This window comes from Pteropus medius, unplaced genomic scaffold (genome assembly GCF_902729225.1).
Source record: "Pteropus medius unplaced genomic scaffold, Ma_sr-lr_union100, whole genome shotgun sequence".
Classification (NCBI taxonomy): Eukaryota; Metazoa; Chordata; class Mammalia; order Chiroptera; family Pteropodidae; genus Pteropus; species Pteropus medius.
The window spans coordinates 4,438,389-4,466,262 of NW_024354886.1; the positions used below are offsets into that span (position 1 = coordinate 4,438,389).

Consider the following 27,874-nt stretch of genomic DNA (forward strand, 5'->3'; position numbering starts at 1 on the left):
CGGGCCCCAGTGAGCGGCCCGGTCGGGAAGGCCCCCAAGTGAGCTCTGGACCAGGCCCTGGCGTGACGCTGGAGAGGCCAGGCTGGGAGGTGGCTCACTGGCTGGTTGGCTGGTGATTGGGGGGGGGACAAGCCTGACCACCGGGGCTGTCCCTCATATTGTCCAGCTCAACCATTCCTGGACGGTGCTGGAAGTTTAGAGGGCAGTGGGAGAGCTCGGGAAGCCCCGCCCACCCCTCCCACCGTCCCCCCTCCCGCGACCGGTATGAGTTGGTCAGAGGAGGTAGGGGAGCCGGGAGATTGTCCCCGGTGCCATCGCCTGTCCGAACGTCCGCGTTTGGGATGTCAAAGCAGTGGTCTGGGGGCCGCACGACTTGCGGGGGGGCCTGCCACAGGGGAGCTCATTACCCAGGGCGCCCAGTCCCGGGCCCTGCCGCCCTTTGGACTCCCGGCTTGCGCTCTCTCCCGGAGCCCGCCTGGCCCCAGCTCCACGCAGGCCTCGGGCCGGGCCTCTCGGCGCCCAGGCAGGCTCCTGCGCGCGGTGCCCACGGCTTCGCTGGATTGTGGAGGCTGTCTGGGAGCAAAGCTGCGCGCCCAGGGCGTGTGCCCCCCGAGAGGCAGGGGCTTAAGTTCTCTCCAGTTATGCTGCCTGTGTCGGGGTGGAGGTTCGGCGTTCCAGCCCTGACGCTATGAGCCCGACTCCAAAGGGGGCTGGATTTGGGGCCTTCTCTTTGCCACACTTTCTCAGAGCCCTTGTTTAAACTTTAGAAGGTTTGAAGGCAGCTTGTCCCCGCCACCACCGCCACCAACACCATTGTCTGTCATGCCCTTTACTCCTGCCTGGGGAAGGAAGGCTGGAGTGCCTGTCTGCATCTGGTTTCCAGCCTAGCCAGGCTCTGTCATTGAGACCCCACTCTGTCACTTTTCTGAGAGAGGAGCCCTGATCCAGATCTGAGAGATTCTTTCTGGGCAAGGGGGAATGAGCCCTGGGGGAGGGCTTCTCAGGGGGCACCTCCCTCTGTGTCTTTCCTTTCTCTAGGTAGAGGCAGAACCAGGTCAGGCCTGGACTTGTAGCCCAGGAGATCAGGGGATGGGGGTGGGGGCTGGACACAGCCCAGAGGGGCTGGTGCCCGTGGCAGCTATGTGTCCCATCTCCTTTGGCCTGGTTCTGTGGACACGTTCCACCCCAGTGCAGACACCTCCTTGATTGGAATGCTAAGGGTAGCCTGGGGAAAGGAGAGAAATTCAAAATGCCCAAAAGTTGGAGATTTGGGGGAATTATGTCCTCTTCCCTTCCAGATTTTTGTAGCTCTTTTTGCAAGGGTACCGCCCCAGGACATGTTTCTGGATCCTTGTAGGCTTCTGGATTCCTGCTCACCCTGTGGGCAGGGGATGGACAGATGTATCATCTAGAAAATAGGATATCTGGTGAAGGTGACTTCATGGGCCCTGGATGCCCCCTCCTCAGAAAGAGGCTGGGAGCCCATAGAAATCTCAACCACTTGGGCATTCCCCCAGTCCCATAGGGAAGGAACAGTAATTAATGTTAATTAGTGCATCTGGGCTTCGGAATGACTGAGTAGGATGGTCAGTGATTGGCAGGACAGAGCTATGTGTATGTGTCTTGAGCCCTGCTCCCACCCTCACCCTCAGGTTTGCAAACCCTGGTACATCCTGCCAGTTGAGGAAATATTAAAACCAGAAGGAAACATCAAAAGAAGAGGTAAAGCAATTAGAGATCTGTTCCCAGCTGGACCTTTAATCAGCTGTGTCATCTTGGTGGGCCTCTTTCTTTGGGCTTCAGTTTCCCTGCTTGGAATAAATGACTTCTCAGGTCTCTTTTCTTTGAGCTTCTCCCAGAGTCTCTGTCTCCTAGTCAGCTGGCCTTCCTTCTCCTCCCATTATGGAATCTAAACCTGATGGGGTCTGGAGAAGTGAGTGGGTGATCCCATGGTCTAAGGAAGAAAATGAGGACAGATTAGGGGTGACTGAGGAGTAACTAAACCAGGTGAGCGCAGCTGAAAAAGTTGCAGGCAGCAGGCGTCAAGGGACGGGGAGGCCAGGTGGAGTTGGGGAACTTGCCCTCTGAAGGGGTGGTAGTAGGTCTGAAAAGCTAGATGGGATGAATGGTGTTCAGAGGCCACTTGGATGGCGGGCCCCCCTGCCTGACTCCCAGACCCCTCTAGGGGCTCAGTGTTAAGCTGGAAGGGCACCGAAGCTATCAGCCCTGCCCACCTTCTCAGGAAGGGGAGAGGAGCAGAGGGTTCTACTCACAGTGAGGAAAGCAGGAAAAAAGCTGGTAGTGCCAGGCCACAGGGAGCTGGGGAGCCATGATGGCTCTATATGCTGCAGCTTTCTGTGAATGTGGCTCAGAGATCACACTCCCTTCTTCCCACATGAGAGCTGCAGAAGCTGTTGGGTCCCAGGGGTGGCCTTGAGGACCCAGGTATCCGGGGACCTAGGGGCAGCCCTGGGGCCATGGCAGGAACTTCTCTGGTCAGACCTGGAGCAGAGGTCAACAGATCACACTTGGCTCTGTCCCCATGGCCTTGCCTTGCCCTCCCCTCCCTCCTGGTGTTGTGCCAGCCTAGAGTTGTCTGCAAGGGAGGTGCTGCTCCTCCAGAGAGGACACTGGATGGGAGAGGGCTCTGCCTGTTCTCTCAGGGTCCCACAGGAGGCTGTAGGCAGGGGCCAGAGAATCCTATCACTCTGAGGATCCCTTAAGCTTCAGCCTTTGAGGTTTCCTAGAGTGCTGATTGTTTCCTGTACTCCCTGCCAGGCCTGAAAGGACAGGAAGTGATAGAGGGAAATGAGAGTGCAACTGTGTGTGACGCTGGATGTGTGTGAGAGGAACCGAGTGGGACATTCTGTGTGGGTGAAACTGTGTGTGGGATGGATATGTGTGTGAGAGACAACCAGGTAAAACCAGTTTGTGTATGTGACTGCATGTGAGGCTGGACATGCACAAGAGAAACTGTATGTGACATTGTGACTTTTTAACATTCATGTGTGTGAAAGAAACTGACGGTCTCTGTGTATGACTGATATAGCACCTACATGAGAAAAACTGAATGATGTTCTTAGTGTGCGACTGTGTGAATGGCCATCACACGGGATGTGTTTATGAAAGACATATCAGTATGAGCCTATCAAACCATGAGTATGAGCCTGTGTCTGATACTGGTTGGGATTTTGATGCTCTACATGTGTGAGGGACACTGCAATTGTATGATGCTGTGTGTGTCAGAAGTAGAATGAATGACGTTGTGTGTGACATATGATGCTGTGGCATGACTTTATGATGCTACATGTGTGCGAACAGCATATGAGATGATCTCAGGTTTATAGAAACTCTGAGGATCTGTGTGTGTGACTGTATATGACACTATGTATGAGAAAAACTATGACAGTATGGTGTGTGTGTGCATCTGTGTAAGGGAGAAACCATTGTGACATGGTAGACTATATCCAATACACTATAAGTGTGCTGAGAAGCTGTCGTGATAAGCTGAGTGTGAAATAAGGTGTGTAGGATGAAACTGAGCACAAGAAAGAAACTGCATGTGTGTGCTGCGTGTAAGAGAAACTGTGGGGTGTGACTGAGACTGCCTCTGTGGGTGGTCACTATCTGAGATTGTTTGGGACTGTAGGACAGTGTGGGCGACATCGTTCAGGCTGCGCCAGATATAGAGTGGGATACTGTGTGTGACTAATTTGGGGGCCTGTGACCCTGATGCATGTGGTGTCTGTATGGGGGACCATGAAAAACAACTGTTCAAAACAACAAGGAATGCACTTAAAGCCACTTAAAAATGGTTAAAATAATAAATTTAATGTTACGTGTATTTCCTCACAATAAAATTTAAAAAAAAAGAAAAGGGGGAGAGATACATGTAATAGTGAACGTGAAAGACGGTGTCTGTGAAGAGGATTGTGTGTGTAAGAGAGAGAGAAGGAGCCCAGAGAAAGCCTGTGAAGCCTGTGTGTTTATAGATGATATTGTGACTCATGATGGGGGGATTCATTGAGTGACTGGTGGCACCTCAGTCTGTGACAGAGTACAAGGGGTTTGGGTTGAGGCAGGCTGGTGGGAGTGGAGGTGCTGACAGGTTAATTGAGAACTGTGGAACCCTGTTTCCCAAGTTGCCCATTAACTGCATCTCTGTCCCCACCAACTTGGATACCTGGCCTTCACTGGTCTGAGATAAGATGAGGAGACAGGACAGAATCTCATGATGGGGGCGAAGGGAGGTCTGGGAACCGGGCCCTTTCTCTCTGCAAGAGGTTTGAGGGCTCTGAGTCTTTACCCTCCCACCCTCCTACAACTACTTGGGGTGGGGTGCATGCTGACAGTGAGGAGGAGCTTTGGAGAAGGAAGCCTAGAGGGCTGGCCAGCCCCTCTACTCCCTGAGAAGCCTGTGCCCTGAGTATGGGGGCGTGTGGCACAGTCTTGATTCCCAAATTGGAAGCACATTAATGAGCGGGGGAGAGGGAAGGAGGCCCCCCACCTCCCTCCTAGTGGGCTCTGCAAATTGTTTCCGCCTGTAAAAATCCCGACCCTACTCCAGGGAAGAGGGTATTATTCCCTCCCCAGCCTGGCAGGGTGTGGCCACCAGGCAGGGTCCCTCAGGGGTCCTTGGACGGGAGATGGAGGAGGCATCCCAACAAAAGCAGGGCCACTTCTAGGGTGGGAGCCTCTGGCAGCTGGAGAACAGCTGGCCCTGCTGTGGGGGCTGGTGGGGAGGAAAGGGAGAAAGGCAGAGAGAGTGGGGAGGCTCCCTTAGCCATCATCAGCTACCCTCCCCATCATCAACCCCCTGGCTGGTCAGCCCAGCCCAGGTTTGGGGGCGGTATTCTGGACAGAACTGCTGATTTCACTAATCTTCCCACATTTTTGAGTGATCACTCAAAGTGAGAGTACTTTGGAGGCTCGGGTCGCTGCAAGAGTGGACAGCTGCTGGCTGCTAGACCCAGCAGAGTCACCAGGCTCAGTTTGTCCTCCCAGTGGGGCTGGTACAGTGGTAGGGATAAGCGTGTGTTTGGGGGGGCACCTGCCTGGACTTGCCTTGTCTACATTCCCCACCAGGGCAGAGACTTTGGGGGAGCCCAAGTTTCAGGCCTGTCCTCCAACTTTAAAAGGGAGAGTGGTCTGGAGGCTGATGGGGGGTTTATAGGAGTGGGGGTCTAGGGCTTCTGAACCTGCCCAAATCTAACCTCTATCCTTGGAGCTGTCCAACCAGTTATTTCAGCAGGCCTGGCCCCAGGGTGAGGAGTGGGCAGCAAGGTGTCGCTTTCCTCCCTGAGGGCCCCAAAGCCTGCTCACCCAGCCTACTCACGGCTAAAGGCACTGGGAGAGGGGAAGCAGGTGTGTGTGGCTGATCAGACTGAGTGTAAGGGCAGATGAGACCATAGGAGGTCCACCGCCTGTCCCTGTCGCAATAATGGGGCTTCTGCAGAGGGAGATGAGAGGTCATCTGTGAGGAGGTGGGAGAGCAGATGGGACAGGAATGAGCATGCCCTTGTTGTAGCTGACCCTAGATCCCTACAATGGCTTTCCTTCTTTCTGGGTCTGCCCTGGTCTCTGGGTCTTTCTGTCATTTGCACATGCTCTCTCTCTGGCTCTTTCTTGCATGCGTTCTCTCTCTCTTCCTCCCTTCCCCCTCACCCTTCTCTCCCTCCTGGCTTACCCCCTCCCTCCCTGCCTGACTGTATCTGAATTTACTGATCTTTCCCCTTACTGCTCCTTTTAACCCCTCCTCTCTTTAGCCTACCCCCAACTCTCCCGCACACCATCTCCCTCTTGCCCTCCTGTCTGTCCGAAGCTCTACCCGCTTGCCTCTCACTTGGGTCTTTCTTCCTCTCTTCCACCTCTCAGCAAGGCAGAGGTTCTACACACCTGGGCAAGCAAGTCAACAGAGAGCTGGGGGTGGGGTTGCGGGGAACTCACCACCTCTCCCAATCCCTCTCTGTACAGGGGAGATGAGACCCTATCCCGGGCTGAGGCTGCCCCCCCCAGGGGGGCGTGCCCTCTCACCCCAGGCAGCTCCCTAGTGTCCTCCTCTTCCACCAAGGCTGAGTCTCACGTTTGCCTCATTTCAGCCCTGCAGCTGTCTGAGGAGCCCTTGGCTTCCTCCTTCACCCCAGGCTGGGTCCCAGTGTTTGGGGGTCTAAGGAGAAGCAGGTGGGCACACACTAGTTTCTGCCCTGATCCCACAGCAGTAACTCTGGGAAGACCGGAGCTGCCAGTGTACACTCCTCTCACTGACTTCCTCTAGAGTGTATAGGACAGAGATCCCAGTTCAGTCCCTAGCCTGGTGCAGCTGTCTGCCCACCATCGCCCGTGTGGGTGTCACCTGGTCACCCACACAGCATACTTGCACACGCGTGCTCCTGTGCATGGCTGTGTGGGGCGGGGGTCACCTGTGCACCCCTGTGCTGGTGGCTCTGCCTACACTAGAGTTCCTAGAAAGTAAGTCTCGCATGAGCCCCTGAGCCAGCGGAAGGGATGGGGGTCCCACTTTTCTCTCTGACTGTCCTTGTAGCTGCCCCCTGGCTCCCCTCCCCCTCACCAGCTGCCAGCAGTCCAAGCCGGGGCTGCCCCGCCCCCCCAGTCTGTCCCAGCTCCCAAGCACTGCTGTGTTCGCCATATTTGGCCACAGTGCTCCTGCGGGGGGCGGGGCGGGACTGACATCACCCCAAGAAGGGGGGCCACTGCCTAGATGAGGGGAGGCAAGCAGAGACTTGGGGGAGGCAGCAAAGTTGCTTTCAAAAGTCGGGCTGCCAGGATCCCCCCATGCTCTGGGCTTCCATTGCTCTGAGGGAGGCCGCAGGAAAGAGTTTGGGGGAAAATGGGTTGAGGACTCTGTTGGGAGGGGTCTTAGCTCACGTCCTCCCTCTTCTGCCTCCCCTCTGACAGCTTGTGGCAATGTCAGACCTGGGGGCAGGCCCTGTATCCCAACTTCCTCAATGTAAGAGTCACTGGGTCCCCTAGAGTCCCTGCTCTCACATTTTTATTCCAAAAGCTTGGCCTTGGGATTGAAAAGAGGATAGAGATAGGGATACAGCTCCCTGGGGTAAAGACAGGCAGGAGTAGATGAGTCTGTCTTCCTGACCTGTCAGGAGCGTGGCTTCCTCTCTCCCTGGAGGCCCCTTTGGCATGGGAGCTATTCCTGGTGGTCTCAGAGGGCTCACTAAAAGGTCTACCACGGTGCTGGGGTCCTTTAAGTTGCTCCAGCCACTTGGGCTAAGGAGGGCCCCTTTGTCTGGACCCCACTAGGCAGATCAGGGTGGTTGCTATGACAGCTGGACCGCCTTTCTCACCTTTCTCACTATAGGTGATGGAGCTTCTCAGCCCCATCCCCTTGGTTAAGAGACTGAAGCCAGATTGCCTGGGTTCGGAACCTGGCTCTAGCGCTTAACTAGCTGTGTGTCCTTGAGCAAGTTGCTTAACCTCTCTGTTCCTTGGTTTCCTCATCTGTAAAGTGGGAATAATAATAGTATATACCCCATAGGTTACTCTGAGAATTAAATGAGTCAGCGTGTGTAAAATCCCAGCACAGTGCCTGTCGTATGGCGGGTGCTGTCAATAGTGGTAATGTTAAGTCTAAAACAATATATCCAGCTGATATTGAGGCCCTTCAAGCCCTCCCCATCCCATGTCACTCCCCATCCCCTTTAAGCCTCCCTAAGCAAACAGGTGGCCCCACAGGGAGAACCCCCACCCATTCTACAAGAGATGGGATTCATGTTTGAGGGGAAAGACCTGCCCCGACTTTCCCTGAAGCCCAGAGCAAAGTCCCGAGATCTAGCCCTCTTGGCCTCTGAGTCTTCCAGGACCCTGGTATACATTGGGCATGCAGATTCTTAGGCTAAAGCGAGGGACTCGGAGCTGAGTGTGTTGGGGGGACTGGCTGGGTGTGGTCTAAATAAACTAGCCTTGCGTGTGCAGGGAACTCAGAGTTTACAGAGCCCTGGCCCATCTGCGATGTGGGCCAGGGCAGGGGCCGGCATGTGGGTGGTTTATGGGCTGCTGTAGGGCCAAGAGGTACGGGAACAGGAAGTGGGATGGAGGAGCGGGTGGGGTTGAGCAAGGCTGTTGGCTGGGCACCTTCTCAGCTGCTCCCTTGCCAGCCAGTGTCTCTTGCAATTCCTGGGGCACTTCCTGCCTTACGTTTAGATTCCTTGGCAGGGTTCTTTAGAGTTATCTTTTGGGTCCCACAGCAGGTCCTCAGCAGGGTTGCATTTGTGCTGCGGGGAGAATGAGGGGTTGAGTGTCCCTAGTTGGGGATCCAGATGACAGGGAGGAGGAGCTAGCAGAATAGGAGCCAAGGAGCCCCTCTGAGAGCTACAGAAATGCCAGGCCCTGCCCCTTGTGTTCCTCTTCTCTTTGCTCATCATATGCCTTTGACAGCTGACTGACCTAGTGTGCCTTGGTTTTACCTTGTCTGAATAATGGGCATCACTCTTTACCCTCGCTGCCTTAGATTTGGGGATTGAATGACTATGAAAGTCCTTTTTCCCCAAAGAAGTGCTATGTGGATATAAGGCATTTTTGTTGTTATTGATCGCAACCAGTGCTGTAGTGAGTGCTATGAGCTAGGCATTGTGGTTGGCACTTTGTCATGATCTCATTTAATTTTAATCCTCACAACCTCAAGGAGATCCTTTCCTCTTTTTATGGGACTGGGGGTTGAAAAGGTGAAGTAATTCATCCAAGGTCACACAGCACTGAATAAGCTTAATTTCTGGTTACCTCCCAGAGCACCTGCCTTTACTCCTCTGTGTCTGTCCCCCAGGCTCAGGCTGCCCAGTGGGCTCAGGCCCAGAGCCCAGAGTAACCAGCACAATAGCGTCCAACAGCTGGAACGCCAGCAGCAGCCCCGGGGAGGCCCGGGAGGATGGGCCCGAGGGCCTGGACAAGGGGCTGGACAACGATGCGGAGGGAGTGTGGAGCCCGGACATCGAGCAGAGCTTCCAGGAGGCCCTGGCCATCTACCCACCCTGCGGCCGCCGCAAGATCATCCTGTCAGACGAGGGCAAGATGTATGGTGCGTGTCGGGAGGCACAGGGACACTGGACAGGACTGGGGGAGGCAGCCTGGCCTTCCCAGGCCCCTCCCCCTGCTCTCTGCCCCCTCACCCAACCGGTTTGGCCAAGTCTTGAGGCCGCCAGCCCGCCATGGGCGAGTCTGGGCGTGCAAGCCTGTGTGTCTGGATCCTCCTCATAAACAAGCCAGGCTTGCCCCCTCCACCAGCGAGAGCTCTCAAGAGCTTGGCCCTTGACACCCCCATCTGCTTCTCCTCTCCTCCCCCCTGCTGGCCTGGAGGTTTCACAGCGACTCAGTGGGCTTGGGAAACTGGGTCAGTCCACTGTGCTCCAGGCTAGGCCTGGGAGAGGGTCCTTCCCCTGGGAGAATGTCAGGGAGCCCGAGGGGTGAGGCCTGGGGCGGAAGTCCCAGCACAGAGCAGGGTTTCCCATTGGTGAGTTCCTTCCATTGCTTTGGGGAGGGGACGGCTGCAAGGTAAGCCACAGTGTGACAAGGGCCTGTATTGTGAAGAAAGCTAGAGAGACTCATTCATTCTTCAGACCCCCTCCCAAGTCTCTCTTGTTCCTCTGGCCCCTCTCCTTGTTGCCTTGCCCACCTCCTGCCTCCAGAAGGGAGTGTCGCCCCTTGTCCAGCCCTGAGAGGGCTCTCCCAGAGCTGCATTTTTGGGATAACTCAGCCCTTCTGGGCCTGGCTCTTTGCCAACTCCTTCCAACCCTCCCTGACAGCCTATGGTTGACTGAGGCAGGCCCTCAGCTTGTCCTCTCCCAGCATCCAGTACCATGGCGGGTACAGGAAGGAGACAGCTGGGCCGAGTGGTAAGGGCTGCCCCATGTCCTCTGCCCCCACCCTCTTTTCACACCTACCCCTAGCACCAGAGCACCACTCATGGGGCAGGCAGATGTTCCAGGATGCCTTCCTAAGGGTGGGGGCTGCCTGCCCCAACTGCCACCTCCCAGATGGCTGGGGCAGCCCCACAGGGTATTTTTAGATAGGGCGGAGGGAGTGGGGTGGAGAGGGGAAGGCAGGAAGGGAGGAGCAGTGGGGCTGGTTCTGTCATTGAAGAGGAATTTGGAGAATGTGGGGAGGCTGTGAGGTTAGGGGGCAAGGGGCCTGGATTTGGGGGTAAGAGGTATACACCCAGGGGATGCTGAGATATGCTTAGCTACGGGTCCCAAGCACCCCTCTCCCAGGGACATGCCCCCTCAGAGGGTCCATGGTGCTGAGCAGAGCCCCCCACCCCAAGGCTGACAAGCAGTTGGGCTCTCATAGGGCGGGAGAGATACTGGTAACTGGTGACATGGGGGTGACAGGCTCAAGGGCACAGTGACATGCTCAGTGACACATCTTAACACAAGCTATCAGTGTAGGAGGTGTATTGGAGACCATCCGGTCCTTCCTGCCTATTTCATCAGAGAAGGGAAGGGACTTGTCCAGGGTCCCCCCTCATGTCAAGGACAGCTAGGACAGGAACCCAGTCTAGAACTCTCAGACACACATGGCAATATTAACAGAAACGTCTACTGCCTGGGTCAGGTCTCACACACGAATACACACACTCAGAGATTTGGAGCTGGTGGCAAGCCCTGAAGGAAGGAAGCACTGCTAGGGGCTGGGAGTGAGGGACCGAGCTGCCCTGCTGCCCCTGGGCCACACCTGCCCCTGTCTGCAGGGAAACCTGACATTGTTCCACCTTCCTCCTCCTACTCTGCTGCCCCTATTCACCCCTCTCCCAATGAGCAGACCCCCCGCCCCCTGGAGGCAGTAGGGGGAGCACCTGGGACTTCCCCACTTTCCTTGTCCACCTGCTTGTGCCCCTGAGGGTGGGGTCAGAGTAAAGAGTGGGGGAGGGAACAGAGGAGCAGTGTTTGAGGGAGGTGCCTTGTGTGGTTCTCAGCTGGTGGGGTGGTCTCCATCCACCAGCTCCCCACTTCGCCCACTCATTTTTTCCTCTCACCCAATCTAGGTCGGAATGAGTTGATCGCACGCTATATTAAATTGAGAACAGGGAAGACTCGGACAAGAAAACAGGTAAAGAGACTGTTTATGTAGTGGCCCCTCTGCACACACACATTCTCTCAGCTGCCTCCTTCAACCCCTTTCTGTCCAGAGCTATCCCACTGCCCTGCCCACCTCCTCAGAGCTGCCCCTTCACCCAGCCTGCTCCCCTGCCCTCGCCTAGTGACTTCACACCCCCTCAAGCTGCTCCATCACTCTTCCCACTGTCCTCTCTGACCGCCCACCACTCCACCCAAGGCCTTTGCTTCAGTGACCACAGGAAAGCCCCACGGGGCAGCTGTGGCAGCTGCATGCACACTGCCCTGAGAGGCCCACTGACCAGTCAGGGAGACAGATGGTTGGATGGATGAGTGCAGAGCAGGGTGGCATGGCTGAGATGGGGGGGTGTGCCGTCGAACAAGCATCTAACCCTGACCAGGCAGGGGAAGGGAAGAGGGAGAGCTAGGAAGGCTTCCTAGCGAAGGTAACACTCAGGATGCATTTTTAAGAAGGAATAAGATTTAGCCAAGCAGAAAAAAGGGAGGGGATTCTTCCAGGCTGAGGAAGTTGGATATGTAAATAATAATTGCGAATTCGGAGCTAACTTGATATTAATTTATTTGATCCTCACAGCAACCTTACAAGATAGATACAGTAATTATGTCCATTTTACAGATGAGGAAACTGAGGCACAGGGAATTTAAGTAACTTCCTCAAGGTCCCTTGGCTGGTAGGTAGTGGATCCAAGATTCAATCCAATAGGCAAGAAAGAACCTTCAGTCAGCCAGGTGGGCTGGGGTGGGGTGGGTGGTGGAGGAGGAGGGTGGGATGAAGAGCTGAGGGCCAGTGGTGAGAGATTTGGCTGGAGGCCTGAGGGGCAAGTTTTCTCCAGGGGCAGCTGGGGGCCATGAAAGGATAATAGAGCAGGGAGTGGCTGGTAGCAGCTCTCGAGGAATGTTGGTCCAGGCCTGGGGCAGTAAGGCAATGGATTAGGGACCTAGATCCACAGCAGTGGTGGCCTGGGTAGTGGCAGTGGTGAGGGTAGTAGTGGTGGGGATGGGGAACACTTGTCGACTTGAGAGATGATTGGGTGGCTTACAGTCCAGGGAGGGTAGCAGTGTGGTGACAGGCAGTCAGTTGGGGTGGGTTGCACGTGGGGTGTCTAGGAGAGAGGTAGGCTGGAGGCAGGTACCTGGAGGAATGGAGGGCGCCTCTGACCCTCAGCCTTTGTGCCTTGCATCCACCTCCCCAGATCCCCATGCAAGCATATGACAAGCCTGACCTGTCCCACACCACTATCTCAAAGGAAGATTCTGAGTCTACCCACCAACTGTGGGAGCAGAAACACTCCCTCATTTATTCAGGCTTTTATTAACCACTCTCCCTAGCCAGCTCATGTTACACAGTATTTATTCATTTAGTAAATTATTGAGCTACTACTATGTTCTAGCAGGGAACCAGATGGTCAAGGGCCCTGTTCCCTGGCCTGCGACTGCAGGAGGAACACTTACTGATCAGACCTCTGGGTTTCAAATACGTGCTCTACTACCTGCGGGAAGGGGGTGCTTCGCCTCCCAGCCTCTGTTCCTCATCCATTAAATTAGCTAATATGTGAAGACACTTAGACCAGAATAAGCACCATACAAGCACTTGTCGCTGCCATCACTCTTATTATTACTGTCATTATAAACAGAAAGCCATTCCAGGTGCAAGAGAAGGCACTGTCTCAGTGTGTCTTGCTTCACCCAAAAGATATGTTTATAGGAACCTTTTTCAGAGTGAGAAGGGGCTGAGGGATCTTTACACTCCAACGCTTTGACCAGGGAGGGTAGCAGAACCTCTTCATTCTGGGCCCAGCGTTATACCTGCTCTTGGCCAGGTTTCCCATGCAGGCTGGCTGGTCAACGAGATTTTATTATAATTATAAAATTATAAAATAAATGAAACCAGCTGTCAGCGAGCTCAGAATTTAAAAAACCATTGGCCCTTGTCATTTTGTGTGGGAGGTACTCCTCTGTTTTTTCTTAGAATTCTGATATCTAATATCTCCTTAAAAGAGGACCCATCCTATGGTTATGAGGACAAGCCATGACTTTATGGGTCACAAAGAACAACCAGCCAACAGGCAAGGTTGTTTTGGTTGTTTTTATTATACTCTTTGTTTTAGAAATGCTATTTTAGGTTCTTTTTGTTTTTTGTTTTGTTTTTTTTACAGATATGTACAGCAATTAGTAGCAAGTACAATGCCTCCATATTGAAAAAAAACCAGCTAAATATGACATTAAGATTAAATCCTATGTGACTTTCAACTGTCACAGAGTTGACTACTTGAAGGTGGCCCTCTGTGCTAAGGGTCTACAAGAGTCCTGGTGGCATAGCTCAGTGGTAGAGCAAGTGGACTCTTGAGTCATGCCACCTCGGTTCAAATCCCAGCTCTAGCCTCCAGCTGTGTGACCTTACATAAGCTGCTTAACCTCTCTGTGCTTTGGTTTCATCATCTGTAAATCTGAAATATTAGTATCAACTTCTTAGTGTTGCTATAAAGGTCAGATGAGTTGGTATGAGTAAAGCGCTGAGAACAATAGATGCGCTCAGTAAATGTCAGTTACTGTCATGACATGAAATGATCAGTAATCTTGCTGGATGTATGTATGATTCCTGTGCAATATGAAGCAGCATGAGGAGCACTCCCCTGGGTCCTAACCAAGTAGTATCCCCCGCACCCCCCAGCATCACATACATAGTAACTTTCAGTCTCTGATTAAAAAGAAAAGGAAACTGTTTCTTTTTGGGGATAAAAACAACTTGCAAAGAAAGCCAATAGCAGTTACTGATAAGGAAAGTGTGAAGCAGCCTAGAGGAGCCATGGGTTCCCTTGTGTTGCATGGGGAAAACAGTGACCTTTATGTTCTCTGGGGCTCAAGGGTCTGTTTGGTAAGCCCCATAGTACAGACATCCAGGCCGTGATTAGCTCGTGTTTGCCAGGAGAGGGATGCTTCAGGGAGGAGGTGCTAGAGAAGAAATGCAATTAAGAGCATCTACTGTGTGTGTATACTGCCATTTATTAGTCCAAGGAAAAGGAAGGTGTGTTGGAGGGAAAAGCTGCATGAATGAAGCAGGAGTAGGACCAGGCCTAGTTTTATAGGCTGGCAAGTTGTTGGGGTTCACAGGAGGACTTAGACGATTGTACAGGAGAGATCTTTCATAGAAGATATGGCCTAATGTATAATCTGATGGCCAGCAGGAATATTATGGCCATCGTTAGCCTCTGTGGTGCCAGAGGAATGTATTAGAAGAATGTATCTCCTTTAAGGATACCAGGGAGAAAAAGGTCACCCCTTTTGGGGAAAATAAGAAGATATCCTTTCTCTAGGTTAGATACAGCCCTACATCAGGGCACATAGCTTGGCCAGCAGAGCTCGGACTGGATTTTCGCCCTCACTGGGCTAGGTGCTTTTGTTCAGTAACTGTACATGGCGATTCTAGAAGCCACTATAGGCCTTGATCAAGACAGGGCCAAGAGGAGAGCAGACTGGTAGGGCTGAGGGGTGTCTGCCCACAGGATCCCCACAGATTCCCTTACTTACATTTGTTCCCAGAGATGAAGGCTATGCCTATGGCCACCCCATGCTGTGCCTCCTCACTGTCTGTGTTTTCCTCTCTGGCTGGGCGCGGGGCGGCCCCTAGGTGTCCAGCCACATACAGGTTCTAGCTCGGAAGAAGGTGCGGGAGTACCAGGTTGGCATCAAGGTACGTTGGGTGCTGACTGGGGCCTCCAGCCCCTCCTCGGCCCCTTACCCATGGCGCCTCCACTGCTATCTCTGCACGGCTCAGGCCTCTGCCTTGGCCAGCTCTCTGGCCCCACTGTGCCTCTTTTCTGGCTGAAGCTCTATTCTTGCCTCTTCTTCCACTCTTTCTGCTCTTTTTCTTTCTCTCTCTCTCTCTCTCTACAGGTCTCTAGCCACTTGCAGGTTCTAGCCAGGCGGAAATCTCGGGAGATTCAGTCCAAGCTGAAGGTATGGGGTCCCTTGCCACTTGGCCTGGCCCTACCCAGGCTTGTTGCTGTTCTCTGACCCCAGCCTGGGTTAGGGAGGGGGCTCAGGAGCTATCGGGGGTACAGGGGTCTCAGAAACACAAGCAGCAGCAAGAAGACCAAAGGCTGCTTCAGGCAACACAGGGCTACAGCCCTTGGAGACTGAGCGCAAGGGGACAGCCAGCCCTACAGTGAGGGAGAGGAAGATTATTTAGGGACCACTAAGGCCCGGTTCTCTTCTCCATTTTCCTTTTTCTCCTTCCTCCTAAATGCGCCTTGCTAATTGCATGGGGACTTCAGGTGGGCAGGGAGGAAACACTGGAGGGTATTTGCTGGCAGAGCTATTGTGGTGGATGTGGCTGTTCCTTGCATTGGACACTCAATCCTGGATGTTCTGTGGCTGAGGATCTCAGAGCCTGGGGTTCATGGCTCAGGCCTTTGTCAGGGGCCCCGTAGGCTACATTTTCTTCTCCCTGCCCATAGTTGCCCAGCAAACTGGGTGTCCCACCCCAGCCTTGCATGTCTATAGCACAGCTCCGGAGGACATGGACAGACCCAAGGGGTACCAGCTTGCTTCACCATCTAGGTCTCCAGCCTGTTGTCTGTCATCCTACCCTATCCAGGGCACCCCCCAGTTGGAAAGCACTCCCTTTGGGTGGTAGTGGGGCAGGGGGAAGGTCCACAGCTACTGCTGATCTTCCCTGGCTCCTTGGAAGCTGAGAGCCAGGTGGGCTTTGAGTGGAGGGAGGTGAAAAGACATGTCCCTCTAACCCATATATCCTTCATTTGTGCCTCATCTAATCCATTCTCCCTCTCCTTCACAGGCCATGAACCTGGTAAGTAGCACTGACTCTCTCCTGGTGGAAGTTGTGGGAAGAACACCTGATATAGGATTTTCAAATTATGGATTGTAAATCAATTTAATAGATTTGCAAACAGATTTTTTTTTTAATGAAGTATAATGGTTCTTAAACTTTGGCATGTATCAGAATCACCTGGAGGGCTTGTGAAGACAGATTTTTGGACCTCATCCTCAGAGTTTCTGATTCAGTAGGTCTGAGCTGGGGCCTGAGAATTTGCATTTCTAACAGGCTTCCAGGTGATGCTGGTGTTATTGGTCCATGCACCATACTTTGAGAACCACTAATGGAATATAATAGAAAATCTGACAGTACATGATACGTAAGGCGAAATATTTTGGTACATACAGAGTTATGGAATAAAAATTATTTCTTACTGTGGATTGTGGTCACAGGGGTGATGTACACTTAAGAAACAGGCCCAGATCAGGGCTGAGACCCTCCTTAGCCCACAGAGCACAGCTGGGGCTGTAATCCAGACCTGGACTCCTCAGAGCCCTGAGAGTTTTGGAGGGGGGTCCTGAGGCAAGGCCTTGTCCTGTCTCTGGCCTCACATGATCCCTCCCCTCCCCAGGACCAGGTCTCCAAGGACAAAGCCCTCCAGAGCATGGCATCCATGTCCTCTGCCCAGATTGTCTCCGCCAGCGTCCTACAGAACAAATTCAGCCCGCCCTCCCCTCTGCCTCAGGCCGTCTTCTCCACTTCCTCACGGGTACAGGGGTCCTGGGAGGTGGTCCTGGGAGGTGAGGGAGTGTCTTCAGGGCTGGGCTATAGTGAGGGGCAAGGATACTGAGAGAGCCCTGTGCTTTGTCCCATCTCTGCAGTTCTGGAGCAGCCCCCCTCTCCTGGGACAGCAGCCTGGACCCTCTCAGGAGTGAGTATTGTGGTACATCCTTCCCACACCCTCTTCTTTCCCTTGGCAGCCACACTAGACTTCCCCTCCCATCTGAGCTCCAGCAACAGCTGAGCAAAGTTTTAATTAAAAAACCGGAAGGATGGAGAGCTCCAGTAAGAAAGCTAATGCATCTGTCTGCTCATTCATGTGTTTGTTCATTCATCAACCCACTCATCCACTTGTCATCCATCTTTCAATTATTTTTCACTCAGTTAATCTCCAAATCCACCTCTCAGTCAATGAGTCAGGTTGTTGAGTATACTTGGTTCTTTTAATTCTAAGATGACTTTCATCCTGAGATACACCCTCAGCTCTTCAGGGTGAGGTTGAAATGCTACATTAAACGCGCACATCAATTGTGAGATGCAGCAGGATTTCACAAAAGTTAAAATGTGAAGAAAATAAAAAGCTTGTGAGTTAGTCAGCATGCATTTTCGGGCCTCTGCAGAAAGGCTGGGTGGCTCCCTTTTGGGATCCCAGATAAGACACCATGTGATTGGGCCAGGTGGAACATGGGGAAGTGGGTGACCCTCTAACCAGGCTGTGCTCCTGTCTGCAGCATCAAGCCCTTTGCACAGCCAGCATACCCTATCCAGCCTCCCCTGCCGCCGACGCTCAGCAGTAAGTTTCCCATGAGGCTGCCACCACCACCAGTCCCCCCCTTGGCACCTGCACCTCTGCTTGGAAGAGCTGGGACTCAACTTGTGTGTGTGTGTGTTTGCACTGGGAGGAAGGAGTGAGTGGCATCTATGGGGGATTGGGACATCCAGAAATAGCCCCCTTACCTTTTACAATGTTGCTTCCTGAACTCTGCTACAAGTAACACTGAGAGTATTACACTTATATACTGTATGTATATAAACTTCCTTGTAACGAAGGTTTTGGGATTCTGGGTAATTTTTATTTTTCCCTTTTGACTTGACTACATTTTTAGTTTGAACACACATTAATAGTGACAAAGGAAAAATTCACCGATGTATACTACTAGGGCCACCACACATGGGTCATGCAGCTTGTGCACTGTACAAGGACACCTGGCAGGGGAGTCAAAATCCAGCCTGTGTTCCTACTCAAAAGGCATGTCATTTTCTAGTTTGCACAAAGGCTTTGTACAGGCTTGGGGCCACATGCAGATGAGAGTCCACCTTGTCCTCCAGGTTACGAGCCCTTGGCCCCGCTCCCCCCAGCTGCTGCCTCTGTGCCTGTGTGGCAGGACCGCACCATCGCCTCCTCCCGGCTGCGGCTCCTTGAGTATTCCGCCTTCATGGAGGTGCAGCGAGACCCTGACACGGTAATGTGTTTGGGTGCAATCGTGGGGAGACTCTGGCATGGTGGTCCAGGGCCACAGCTCAGGGTCATGGGGTTTGGAAGCCATAGGGCAGTTCTATCCTCGTGCAGCCCCCCTGGGCCTGCACACTTGAGTGCTCCCCTGACCCGGTACTGGGCCCTCCCCACAGTACAGCAAACACCTGTTTGTGCACATCGGCCAGACGAACCCCGCCTTCTCGGATCCACCCCTGGAGGCGGTCGATGTGCGTCAAATCTATGACAAGTTCCCGGAGAAAAAGGGTGGACTGAAGGAGCTCTATGAGAAAGGGCCGCCTAATGCCTTCTTCCTCGTCAAGTTCTGGGTGAGCTGCCCTCATCCCTCTCTGCTCCCAACCAACCCAGATGTGCAGTACACCTGGACCCACCCTGTTGACCACCTCTCTCCCTGTGGTCTGTGGGCAGAGTGCCGGAGATGGGTCCTTGGGCAGGATCCTGATGTGGCATGGCAGGGAGCCTCCCTCAGGCCCCTCTAGCACCTAATGCCACCCCCGCCTCTTCTTTCAGGCCGACCTCAACAGCACCATCCAGGAGGGCCCGGGAGCCTTCTATGGGGTCAGCTCCCAGTACAGCTCAGCCGATAGCATGACCATCAGTGTCTCCACCAAGGTGTGCTCTTTTGGCAAGCAGGTGGTAGAGAAGGTGGAGGTGAGTGGGGGCTCTCGGGGCAGAGGTGGGGATGGGAGGAGTGGTGGGGCCAGGAGTAGGTGGGCTGAGTGATGCCTTTCCCACGGCTCTCCACAGACAGAGTACGCCAGGCTGGAGAACGGGCGCTTCGTGTACCGCATCCACCGCTCGCCCATGTGCGAGTACATGATCAACTTCATCCACAAGCTGAAGCACCTGCCCGAGAAGTACATGATGAATAGTGTCCTGGAGAACTTCACCATCCTGCAGGTGTGGGAGGCACAGGAGTTTTAGGGGGTCCTGGGAGGGTGCCAGGCACAGGGGTCTCAAAGCGGGGGTGGCCAGACCCATCGTTCAGAGACAGACTGAGCCCCAGAAAAGAGCAGAGTCTGCTCAGCCTCCACACTCCTTGGCCCTGTTCCACCTGACCTCCTGAATCTTCCTGTCCTGCCCCCAGGTGGTCACAAGCCGTGACTCCCAGGAGACCCTCCTCGTCATTGCTTTTGTCTTCGAAGTCTCCACCAGTGAGCACGGGGCCCAGCACCATGTCTACAAGCTTGTCAAAGACTAGAGTGCTCTCTGCCCCTACCACCAGGATCCAGGACGAGCATCTTTTCCACACATCTGCCTGGCATCCCCAGGGGTCCAGGATTGAGGATTCATCTGCCTGCCAGGCCTCAGACCCAGGACCCAGCAGGCCTCCCTACCTACCCCCAGCACACACACTCCCTGCCACTGTTCTGCGCTTTAATTGTGGGAGAAGAGAGGGGGGCTCAGCGGTGGGGCAGCCTGGCTGGGATGCTGAGCCACCATCACCCAGTTCTGCCCAGCCTCGAGTGAATGGGAGGACACCTTTGGGTTCAGTCAGGTGTGTGTGGCCACTGGCCCCTCAGGGGAGTGTGCCAGCTGGTGAAAGTAGAATGGAGGAGAGGCGGAATGCAGAGGCCACAAGGGGGAGTGTCGAGTTGGGGTTGGGTTAAGAAGAAGAGAGAGGGCCCATACTTTCTTTGTACCTGCTATGTGCCAGGCCCCCTCTGTGCCTCATGCCATCCTCAGGCAAGCACGGGTCTTGGTGTCTCAGATGAGGTTCTGAGACTCTGAGTAGTAAGGAACCTGTAGGGGTGGTAGGCAGAATTGGAGTGCTCACCCAGGGTTGCCTGTCCCCAGAGCCCAGGTTTACACTACCTCCCTTGAGTGGGACCAGCCCCAGGGCATACGGGAGGGACTAGGGCCAGCTGGGTTGGGGGCCCCCTGACACAGGGGAGCAACTGCTTTTGATCAGGCAAGAAGGGAGAGCCGCAGATATTCAGCACTTGTTGGGTGCCCTCTGTTAGCCCGCAATCCAGCCAGAGGCTTCAGGAGCCTCTTGCGCCCACCTCCCGCAAGCTGCCCTGGCCCAGATCTTTTGTCAAGACCCCCCAGCAGCCTCCTGATAGGGGAAGGCCCCTGGAGGCAGGTGCAGGCTCAAAACTAGGCTGGAGGGTCAGGTAGGAAGATGGAGTCCCAGCTTCTGGACAGACTCGTGGCCCTGGGACAAGGGGCAGCAAAAGGCTTTGAGAGTTTCTCTTGCCCAAGACTTGGGTTTAGTGACCCCTTGCGGGGCACCACTCCCTTACGTTCTTCCTCACCTCAGTCTCCCTGCCTGGAGCAGCTCCTAAGATCCAGTTCTGGGACTGAAGGTTAACCCTTTCCCTGCCGTCCCTTCCCAACACCCAGGCCCTTCAGCTGCCTCGGCCTATCCACCAGCAACCTCTTGGTATTTATGAGTTTCATATGAAGTACTGTGCCCCTTCCCTTCTTTACCCTGCCCCACCCCTGAGCTTCCTGAAGGTCCTCACAGTTTGCATATCGCTCAGGCCACCTCCAAACCCAACCTAGGTTTTATAATGTATATTATATATTTTTTGTGTATTTTTTAAATCCAGCTGTGATGGGTTATATCATAAATGTGGCGCGGGGTTGGGGCAGGTGCCATCAAAGCCCAGCTCCTGCTCAAAAAAAAAAAATTAAAGTTATTTGTTTGTGGGTTAATTGTGTGACCAGTTGTGTGCCAGACCTCTGGGTTGGAATAGCTTCAGGTGGCCGCTCCTCCTAGGTTAGGTCCTGGTGTGTCACCCCACCCCACCCTGTCTGCTGGGGGTACCCAAGCCCTACCCCACTCAAAATAGTTATGATTCAAGGGTCCTGTGAAAGCTTGTCAATTCCCACCTTTCTCCAAGCCTTTCCTGCCAGGAGTTAAGCACTGAATTGTGCCCTGCATGGCCCTGAGCTCTTTCTGCCACTTTGTCTCTAAGTGAAGCGACTTACTCAAGGTTACACAACTACTGAGATGGGCTCCCTGCTGAATCCCCACGTCTTCACAGTGACTTCTGTTCTCACTGTCCTGTCCTCACTTTACTCATGAGGAAAGAGCCTCAGGGAGGGTGAGTGCTCTCCCACGTGGATAGCTGCTATCAGGGGAAGCCAGATTTTATCCTGCTCCTGTCCACTTGGGAAAGACTTTTGTGCTCACACAGCAGGGACCATGGGGGAAGGGGAGAAGGCAGTATCTTTAATTATCTGAAATTTTCTACTTGATAATCTAGTCTTCTAGATCAGCGGTCCCCAACATTTTCAGCACCAGGGACCGGTGCTCCTATGAAAATTTAATGCCTGATGACCTGAAGTGGAGTTGAGGTGGTGATGCTAGCGCTGAAGAGTGGCTGCAAATAACAGATAAAACTTTACCCGCTAGCCTGCCACTCACCTCCTGCTGTGCAGCCCAGTTCCTAACAGGCCACTGACATATATATTGGTCCATGGCCGTAGGTCATCCTGGTCCAACCTCCAATTTTGTAGATGGGGAAACGGACTGAGTCAGTCAATGGCAACACCAAGATTAGAACCTGATCTGCCTGACTCCAAGTCCATACACCTAGTATACTACTTAAATACTCAGGTGGCCTCTGTCTTGGTCCATTGCATTGGAGGGACTCCAGATTATCACTTGTAGGATGGAGAGGGTACCTTGAGCTCCAGTAAGCTGGGAGGGGGTCCTGGAAGCAGAATTAATTTATGAAAGACCCATGTGCCAGGCCTAGGACTGGATGCAAAATTCAATCTCTGCACTAATAGATGAATACATCAATTGGGTGCTTGAAGCATTATCACGTGGATTGTTGCCTTTTTAAAAAATAATGTAGGTCTCATGCAGAAAACTCAAGGAGTGAAATATGGCCAGCTTGTTTTCTCTTTCCTCTCTCCCCTTACCCCCAACCACAAATGTAACAGATCCAGAAATGGGTAATTACTAGTTTCGAGGTTCCAATGTAGGGAAGGAACCAGGATGAGAAGGTGGGTCTTGTGAGCCCAAAGCCCAGGGCTCTCCTGGAAGTTGCTCTCCTCTGCTCAGGGTTCAATGGGAAGCTGTACAGAAGCACCAAGAAAGCTGGAGCTCAAAGAAGGGGCCCGTAGTTCTATCCTTCCTGCCCGTTTCCGTTCTGATGTTCCCTGGGGGAGAGGGAGGAGTGCCATATTTTTGTCAATTCCACAGTCAAGGCCAGAGTATTGTCCTGAGGGTTCATGAGGGCTCTTTATTTCCTTGCAGCACAACTGCTAGAGAACTTGGGCTCCCCAGGTATGTGAAACCTGAATTGTAACTCAGGTGCACACTAAGCTTTGGACTAATCATCCTAGAGGCTGGGAATTGATTAAAATAGCTCAACAGAATCAGTCTATCCCCAAGTGTGTTGTTTGCTTTCCTGTTCTGCTGCCTACTCTTTCCCTTTTGTTGAGGTGTTGTGGGCCTTTTAAGGGCAGGCACCATGGCTGGAAACAGATTCCCCAAGAGACCAGGAGAAAGTGCTGAGTCATTGTTTAAGAGTTGGTTTTTAAGGGCTCCTACCCTAATACATAAGGCTCAATAGATTTATAAATTGAAGTAGGTTTGATTTAAATTCAGGTGATTCAAATCAGTAATGCAGGAAGATTCACCAAGTTCCCAAGTATTTCTAAAATGTACCCATTTACCTTGCTTTAGAGTTTCCAAAACAATTTGTTAAGGATTTTTAGCCTTGGCTCATTTCAGACAGGAGGGTGTGACTGACTTTGAAGGCACCCTGTTCTCTTCATCAGCACCACTGAGGTGTTCCTCAGGATTGCCTCCACTCACTGTCCCGAATGATTTTTGTGTACCAGGCCCAGTACATATAGGACACGTATGTGGTTACATGTAATTACCATTTTCTTACTGCTGTTTTGAGTACTAAGTGCCTGGCATAGTGCAAAATGTTTTTAAGTTGGTACTTTAGGTAGGTACCATCATCAGCACAACAGGCTCATGTGGCTCCTGAGTGGCAGAGCTGGGATTCAAACTTAGGCAGTGGGGGGGACACTCGGTCCACAGGCAATCGCATGGCTGATCTTGTACCCAACAAAGTCTGAGTGTGCACCTGAGGTCATGAGAATCTCTGAAAACCTTGGCTCCACTATGACAATGCTCACAACAGCACCACTACTGGTGCAAACAGAAATCTTTCTGGTCTTAGGCTCCTAGAGATGGTTTGCACCCATGTGCCCATCAAGACCCTCGGGAGTAGGTGCCACAGGAGCAGCCGGGGCCCATCTTAGCGCATGGGACTTGTTTTATGTCTTTATCTCATGGCTCTCACATCTTATATTTTCTCTTAACTGTACTCAGTGCTTTGTAAGCAGATTTTTTGCAGAGTCAAGGCATAAAATATATTCACACTCGTAAATCTTTTTGTACTACATTCCTCATCAAATCGCCATAGATCTTCTTGCCGTATCTCAAGTATTGCCTTTTTTCCCCGATTACATAAACTGGAGTTCAAAAAATCCTAAAAATCACTTAAACATGGTCAAATTTGTCAGCTTCCAATTGTTTTTATGAATAAACATTTCAATAAAATTAGGCCCTAATTTTATAGCCAGCTTTTGTCCCTCCTTAAAGGAACATTGTTCAACAAGCTTATCACTAATAATTCAAGGAGCAAGCTAGGCCTACCTCAAAAACCAAAATTCAGTGCTCTCAACATTACACTGTAGTTATTTTACCTGCAGTTAAAAGCTGAAAGTGGCCAAAACCGCCCCCCCCAAAAAAACAGCTTAAGGTCTTTTGTGAGAACCTTGTACTTTTCATGCTTCAAGGACAGATAATGCTTCTTTTAAAAGGTACAGCATTTCCATGCTTTGGATTAGCCTTGCAGCAATATTAAACAAAACTGGAGGGATGAACTGATCCCTTTATTCACCAAAGTTAAATGGAGCTAATTATTTCCCACTATACCAAAAGCCACTTTTCCAGTGCCTAGCATCAGAGGTAAGAACTCTCTCAGAGGGTCAGAAAAGGGGAGACTGCCTGGAGTTGGGGGTATTGCACAATGGGCCTGGGAGTTTCCAGCCTAATGCCACCCATTGCTTCCTTAGAAGAGATCAACAGGGCCCATTACAATATTGCACAGGTCTTATGTTTTCCTAAACATCTTAAGCAGTTTCTAATTACCCTTAATATATGGTATTCAACTTGGGGTCAGGCAAGCAAATACTAGACCAATTTCTCAGAGTTTGTGGACCACTCCCATCATAACCATCTAGGTATCCAAACTCCATTTTTAATACTTTATGATCTACAGACCAACCCCAAGTGCATGGCTTAGAGGGATTAAAAAGAACACAAAAATCTCACAAAAAGCCTACATTAAGAACCAATCTCTGACATACAAGGAGGTTAACTTTAAGTCACACATTAAGCATGTTGCCAAAGGCTGAGTCAATATCTTCAAGGTGAAACACCTAATCCTTTCCACTCCATAAGCAGCAGAAGCACATAGCCTAGCCCTGATCTGTTCCTCCCCCTCAAGGTTATTAGAAAAGCTTCAAGTCCAGGTTAGCAGCCCGACTATCACATCATAAATATCCAATAAATTGGAGTAAGATTGTAGAATTTTGAAGGCAGTAAGAATGGCTTTCCTTGCAGTTTGGGTAAAATGACTGTCCTTCACTGTGCTGTGGCATGCAATGACAGCTGTCAAAATACCTCCCTCTCCCCTTGGTCACAGGCAGACAGGTAATGGTAACAGTATGGTTTATTAAGCTGTGCCTTAGTACAGGCGCTGGGGCTTGCCCATGGTGCTCTTGATGTATAAAGCCCGGACGTTCTGCCAGTTCTTTTTGAGCAATGACACCAAGAAATTGACAGCTAAGTGGATGTTATACACAAGCTCATCATCTGTCATCTTCACGTGGCCAACGGCCACTGCTAGACATAGCACCTGTAAGAAAAGGAAGGTCGAATCAATTGGCAGCTAGATGCAAGAGAACATGGAAAGAGTGGGCATAACTACAAGGCAGATGGCCCATCCTTCCCTTCTATTGACCTACTGAGCAGTGCTCTGGACCCAGGCCAGGAAGATTAGAGATATATGAAAAGCTTCAACCCTGCTCAGGGACTATCACATATCCAAAGCACCCACAGAAATGCAAAACAGGACTCCAACTCCTTACCTTCTTCATCTGGAACTTGATTGTGGATTTCACTTCATCGACTTTGGCCACCATGTTCTCATTGTGGGTCAGCAAGGAAGGGAACTTGCCTGCCTTATTCAGGCCTGGGCCCAGGATTCGTGGGATCTGCTTGATCAGAGACTCTGAAGCCAAAAAGGCATCATACTTCTTGGCTGGCAAAAAGAGTAAGCCATTGGATGCTTAGGACCCTGAAAAGCAGCTCTCTAAACAGGGATCTGTGAACCAACCACAAATATGGCCACTAACCAACATTCTACCCCTCTTTTAGGTTACCAAGTCTTTTTACACCTCTCCTGATTCCAGTTTGATCTTCTCCATCCTCTGAACTTTTTACTGATCCAATATTCATACGAAATGCAGTCCTAGGCTGACCCACAATTCACATTGAAAGAGAAACTGCACTCTGGTTAAAACTGCCTGGGTTCAAATTCTACCTTCCTATTTTCTAGCTACATGACAACTGTTGCATCTGTTTATCTGTAAAATGCTTAGACCATATATTAAAAGGAAATTAAAACTGGCACATACAGAATTCAGAACACACCAGGACCTGACTTATCAACTTAACAGACTGCCATCTGTTTAGAAAGAACTACCACCTAGCCTCCCTTCCCTATAAAATTCAATCCTCAAAAGTAAATATGAGAAGACCCTTCATAAGGCTAACAAATACCACTCGAATTAATCAACCACAGCAGATCCTATAAACCTTTGTCATTTTATAATGCAAATGGTAGAAATATCATTTTTTTACCATTCCCATAAGAATTATCTGTCCCCATCCCAATACAAAATCACACCTGCCACTCACCCAGCTTCTTGACCAGTTTCTTATTCTTGTTGAGTTTTTTCAATGCTTCGATATCCATGTGGGGAATATCCACAGCCTTGGCCTCATCGCAGTGCTGCTGATCCCCCAGAACACATACGGAGAACTTTGGGCGGGGAGTGGACTTAAGCCTGCATTTTGGGGACAGAACAGGTCATGTCCAGCCCTGGGTCCGAAGGGCAGGTGAACGGGTCTGGGACCGCTGCAGCCACTGAGCCTTACCCAGAGCGTCCACATTCACCAACAGCTAGTCTGGCTTCTCAAACTAGCCGGCGGGCTCGGCCAAGGCCTCCCCACGCCTCCCCTCTTGTTTTAAGACCCAGGGTGGGGGTCCGTCCAGCCGCACCTGCCCAAAGCAGAGGGTCTGAACTACCCGGGCACTTCAGTGCAGCACGTGCCTGCCCATCAAGGGCTCAAAAGGAGCCTCAAGAGAGTAGCAGGGCACGGGGGGCACTGAGTGCTGGGTGGGGTCAGAACGGTGCCAACCTGACGGTGCCAGAGAAGCGTTTGTCCTTCTGAGGATCATAGTTCTTCAAGCTGATCTGCAGCTCCACCGTCTCCAAAAACCTTAACAAAAAGTAACAAGTTAAATAGCCACCCGCGGCTTCCCAAATCCCCCTTGCGCTCATTCTCCCGTGGGGACCCGCGCTTACTTCCGGCGCTTGCGCTGGTTCCCGTGCAGGACTTCCCGCACAGCCTCATAGAGGGTGTCGCGAGAGACTTTGCTGCTGTGAAAAAGAAGCAAGACGAGCACTCAGGACCTGGACGCCGATGTGATCAGAAGCCTCAGGCTTTCACACTGGGGGATTCTGGACACCGAGTCGGGAGATGTGGGTCCGAGAATCAGGCGCAGGCCCCGGGAAAGAGACCCTACTGGCGGCCGGGCTGGGCGCGCGAAGTCGAACGCGGGGCCCGCAGGCCGACGCCAGGCAAGAAATGCGCCGCAGCGAAGCAAGGGCAAGGACTCCCGATTCCATTCGCAGGGTCTCCTTCCCCATGGGGGCGCCCGGAGGTGCGGATGAGCACGGATAGTATCCTGAATAGCACTCACCTCATGATCCCGCGCGCCACAAAAACCGGAAAAGAGGTTAACTCAGCTCGCGCATGCGCTCAAATAGGAACCTTGTTATCGCGAGAGATGCGTTATTCCTGTGGCTTCCCCCCTGAGCGCTGTGTACCGCCGCTGGAGGGCGATGCCGCGCGTGGCACCGCTAGACCAGCGCGAGGACGACCTGAGGCGCTACAGTCCAGGACGTCCCGCAACACCCTGAAAATATCCCCTTTTGCGCCAGCAGCTGGCAGACCCTTAGGGAAGAGGCTAAATCCTGGGCTTGAGCTTCAGATGTCACACGTTCTGGGCACTGCACGGTGATGGCCGCTGAGAGCGTACAATTCCTGCATATTTGTCCTTTGGCTTAGACCAACTCTGCCCACTACCTCCTGCCCTCTGCACCTGCCTCTTCTCAAAAGCACGCTTTAACTCCTAATCTTCCTCATCCTCTTGTTCTAATGGGGGCTCAGGTCTTCGGAGGAAGTTGTGGGAAGGGAAATATAAAGTTGTTCCTCGCCCCTCAAAGCTTGCAATGGCGAAGAGCTAGGAAGGTACTGTAATGACTTTCACCTAATAGTTGATTCGATAACATGTATCTACTAAGTGTTTACTATGAACAAGGCGTCTAGCTAGGTGCTATGGGAATAAAAGACATAAAACAGACATGTCCTCAGTATTACATACCCTT

The 27,874-nt window shown here is 52.2% G+C and overlaps 2 protein-coding genes and 1 long non-coding RNA gene across 5 annotated transcripts; 1 reads left to right on the plus strand and 2 right to left on the minus strand.

Moving 5' to 3' along the window:
- The first annotated feature begins 376 nt into the window (after positions 1 to 376).
- On the plus strand, positions 377 to 20,812 carry TEAD3 (TEA domain transcription factor 3). Of its 3 annotated transcripts, XM_039856327.1 has the most exons (14): positions 377 to 1,722; positions 8,795 to 9,046; positions 11,009 to 11,073; positions 14,728 to 14,790; positions 14,994 to 15,056; positions 15,898 to 15,909; positions 16,508 to 16,645; positions 16,758 to 16,807; positions 17,388 to 17,449; positions 17,986 to 18,119; positions 18,286 to 18,459; positions 18,662 to 18,802; positions 18,899 to 19,051; positions 19,239 to 20,812. In XM_039856327.1, exons 1-14 carry the CDS (start codon positions 1,584 to 1,586, stop codon positions 19,350 to 19,352), a joined length of 1,560 nt encoding a protein of 519 aa, XP_039712261.1. In that variant the 5' UTR covers positions 377 to 1,583; the 3' UTR covers positions 19,353 to 20,812. The 3 variants fall into 3 exon arrangements, with proteins under 3 accessions (XP_039712261.1, XP_039712263.1, XP_039712262.1); XM_039856329.1 differs by lacking the exon at positions 14,728 to 14,790 and having other exon boundaries at positions 378 to 1,722; XM_039856328.1 differs by lacking the exon at positions 14,994 to 15,056 and having other exon boundaries at positions 995 to 1,722.
- Positions 1,738 to 2,770, minus strand: LOC120597691 (uncharacterized). The gene is made up of 2 exons (XR_005651439.1): positions 2,274 to 2,770; positions 1,738 to 1,954 (listed from the first exon to the last, which is right to left on the minus strand). It is a non-coding gene; the product is annotated as an uncharacterized LOC120597691 (long non-coding RNA).
- Positions 20,813 to 24,849: 4,037 nt separating the features above from the next.
- RPL10A (ribosomal protein L10a) lies at positions 24,850 to 27,276 on the minus strand. Its single transcript, XM_039856331.1, has 6 exons — positions 27,187 to 27,276; positions 26,789 to 26,863; positions 26,622 to 26,702; positions 26,118 to 26,266; positions 25,286 to 25,458; positions 24,850 to 25,053 (listed from the first exon to the last, which is right to left on the minus strand). The coding sequence occupies exons 1-6, from the start codon at positions 27,189 to 27,191 to the stop codon at positions 24,883 to 24,885; spliced, it is 654 nt and encodes a 217-aa protein (XP_039712265.1). The 5' UTR covers positions 27,192 to 27,276; the 3' UTR covers positions 24,850 to 24,882.
- Positions 27,277 to 27,874: the final 598 nt, after the last annotated feature.

Bases quoted from the DNA above. Each gene is read 5' to 3' on its own strand.
- TEAD3 (XM_039856327.1), top strand. From the start codon at position 1,584: ATGGTCAGTGATTGGCAGGACAGAGCTATGTGTATGTGTCTTGAGCCC. The intron at 17,450-17,985 runs GTAAGTTTCCCA...CTTGTCCTCCAG, and splicing joins CCTGCCGCCGACGCTCAGCA to GTTACGAGCCCTTGGCCCCG. The intron at 19,052-19,238 runs GTGTGGGAGGCA...TCCTGCCCCCAG, and splicing joins AGAACTTCACCATCCTGCAG to GTGGTCACAAGCCGTGACTC.
- RPL10A (XM_039856331.1), bottom strand. The intron at 26,267-26,621 runs GTTGGCACCGTT...CCCAAAATGCAG, and splicing joins CGCTTCTCTGGCACCGTCAG to GCTTAAGTCCACTCCCCGCC. The intron at 25,459-26,117 runs GTGAGTGGCAGG...TCTTTTTGCCAG, and splicing joins GAAACTGGTCAAGAAGCTGG to CCAAGAAGTATGATGCCTTT.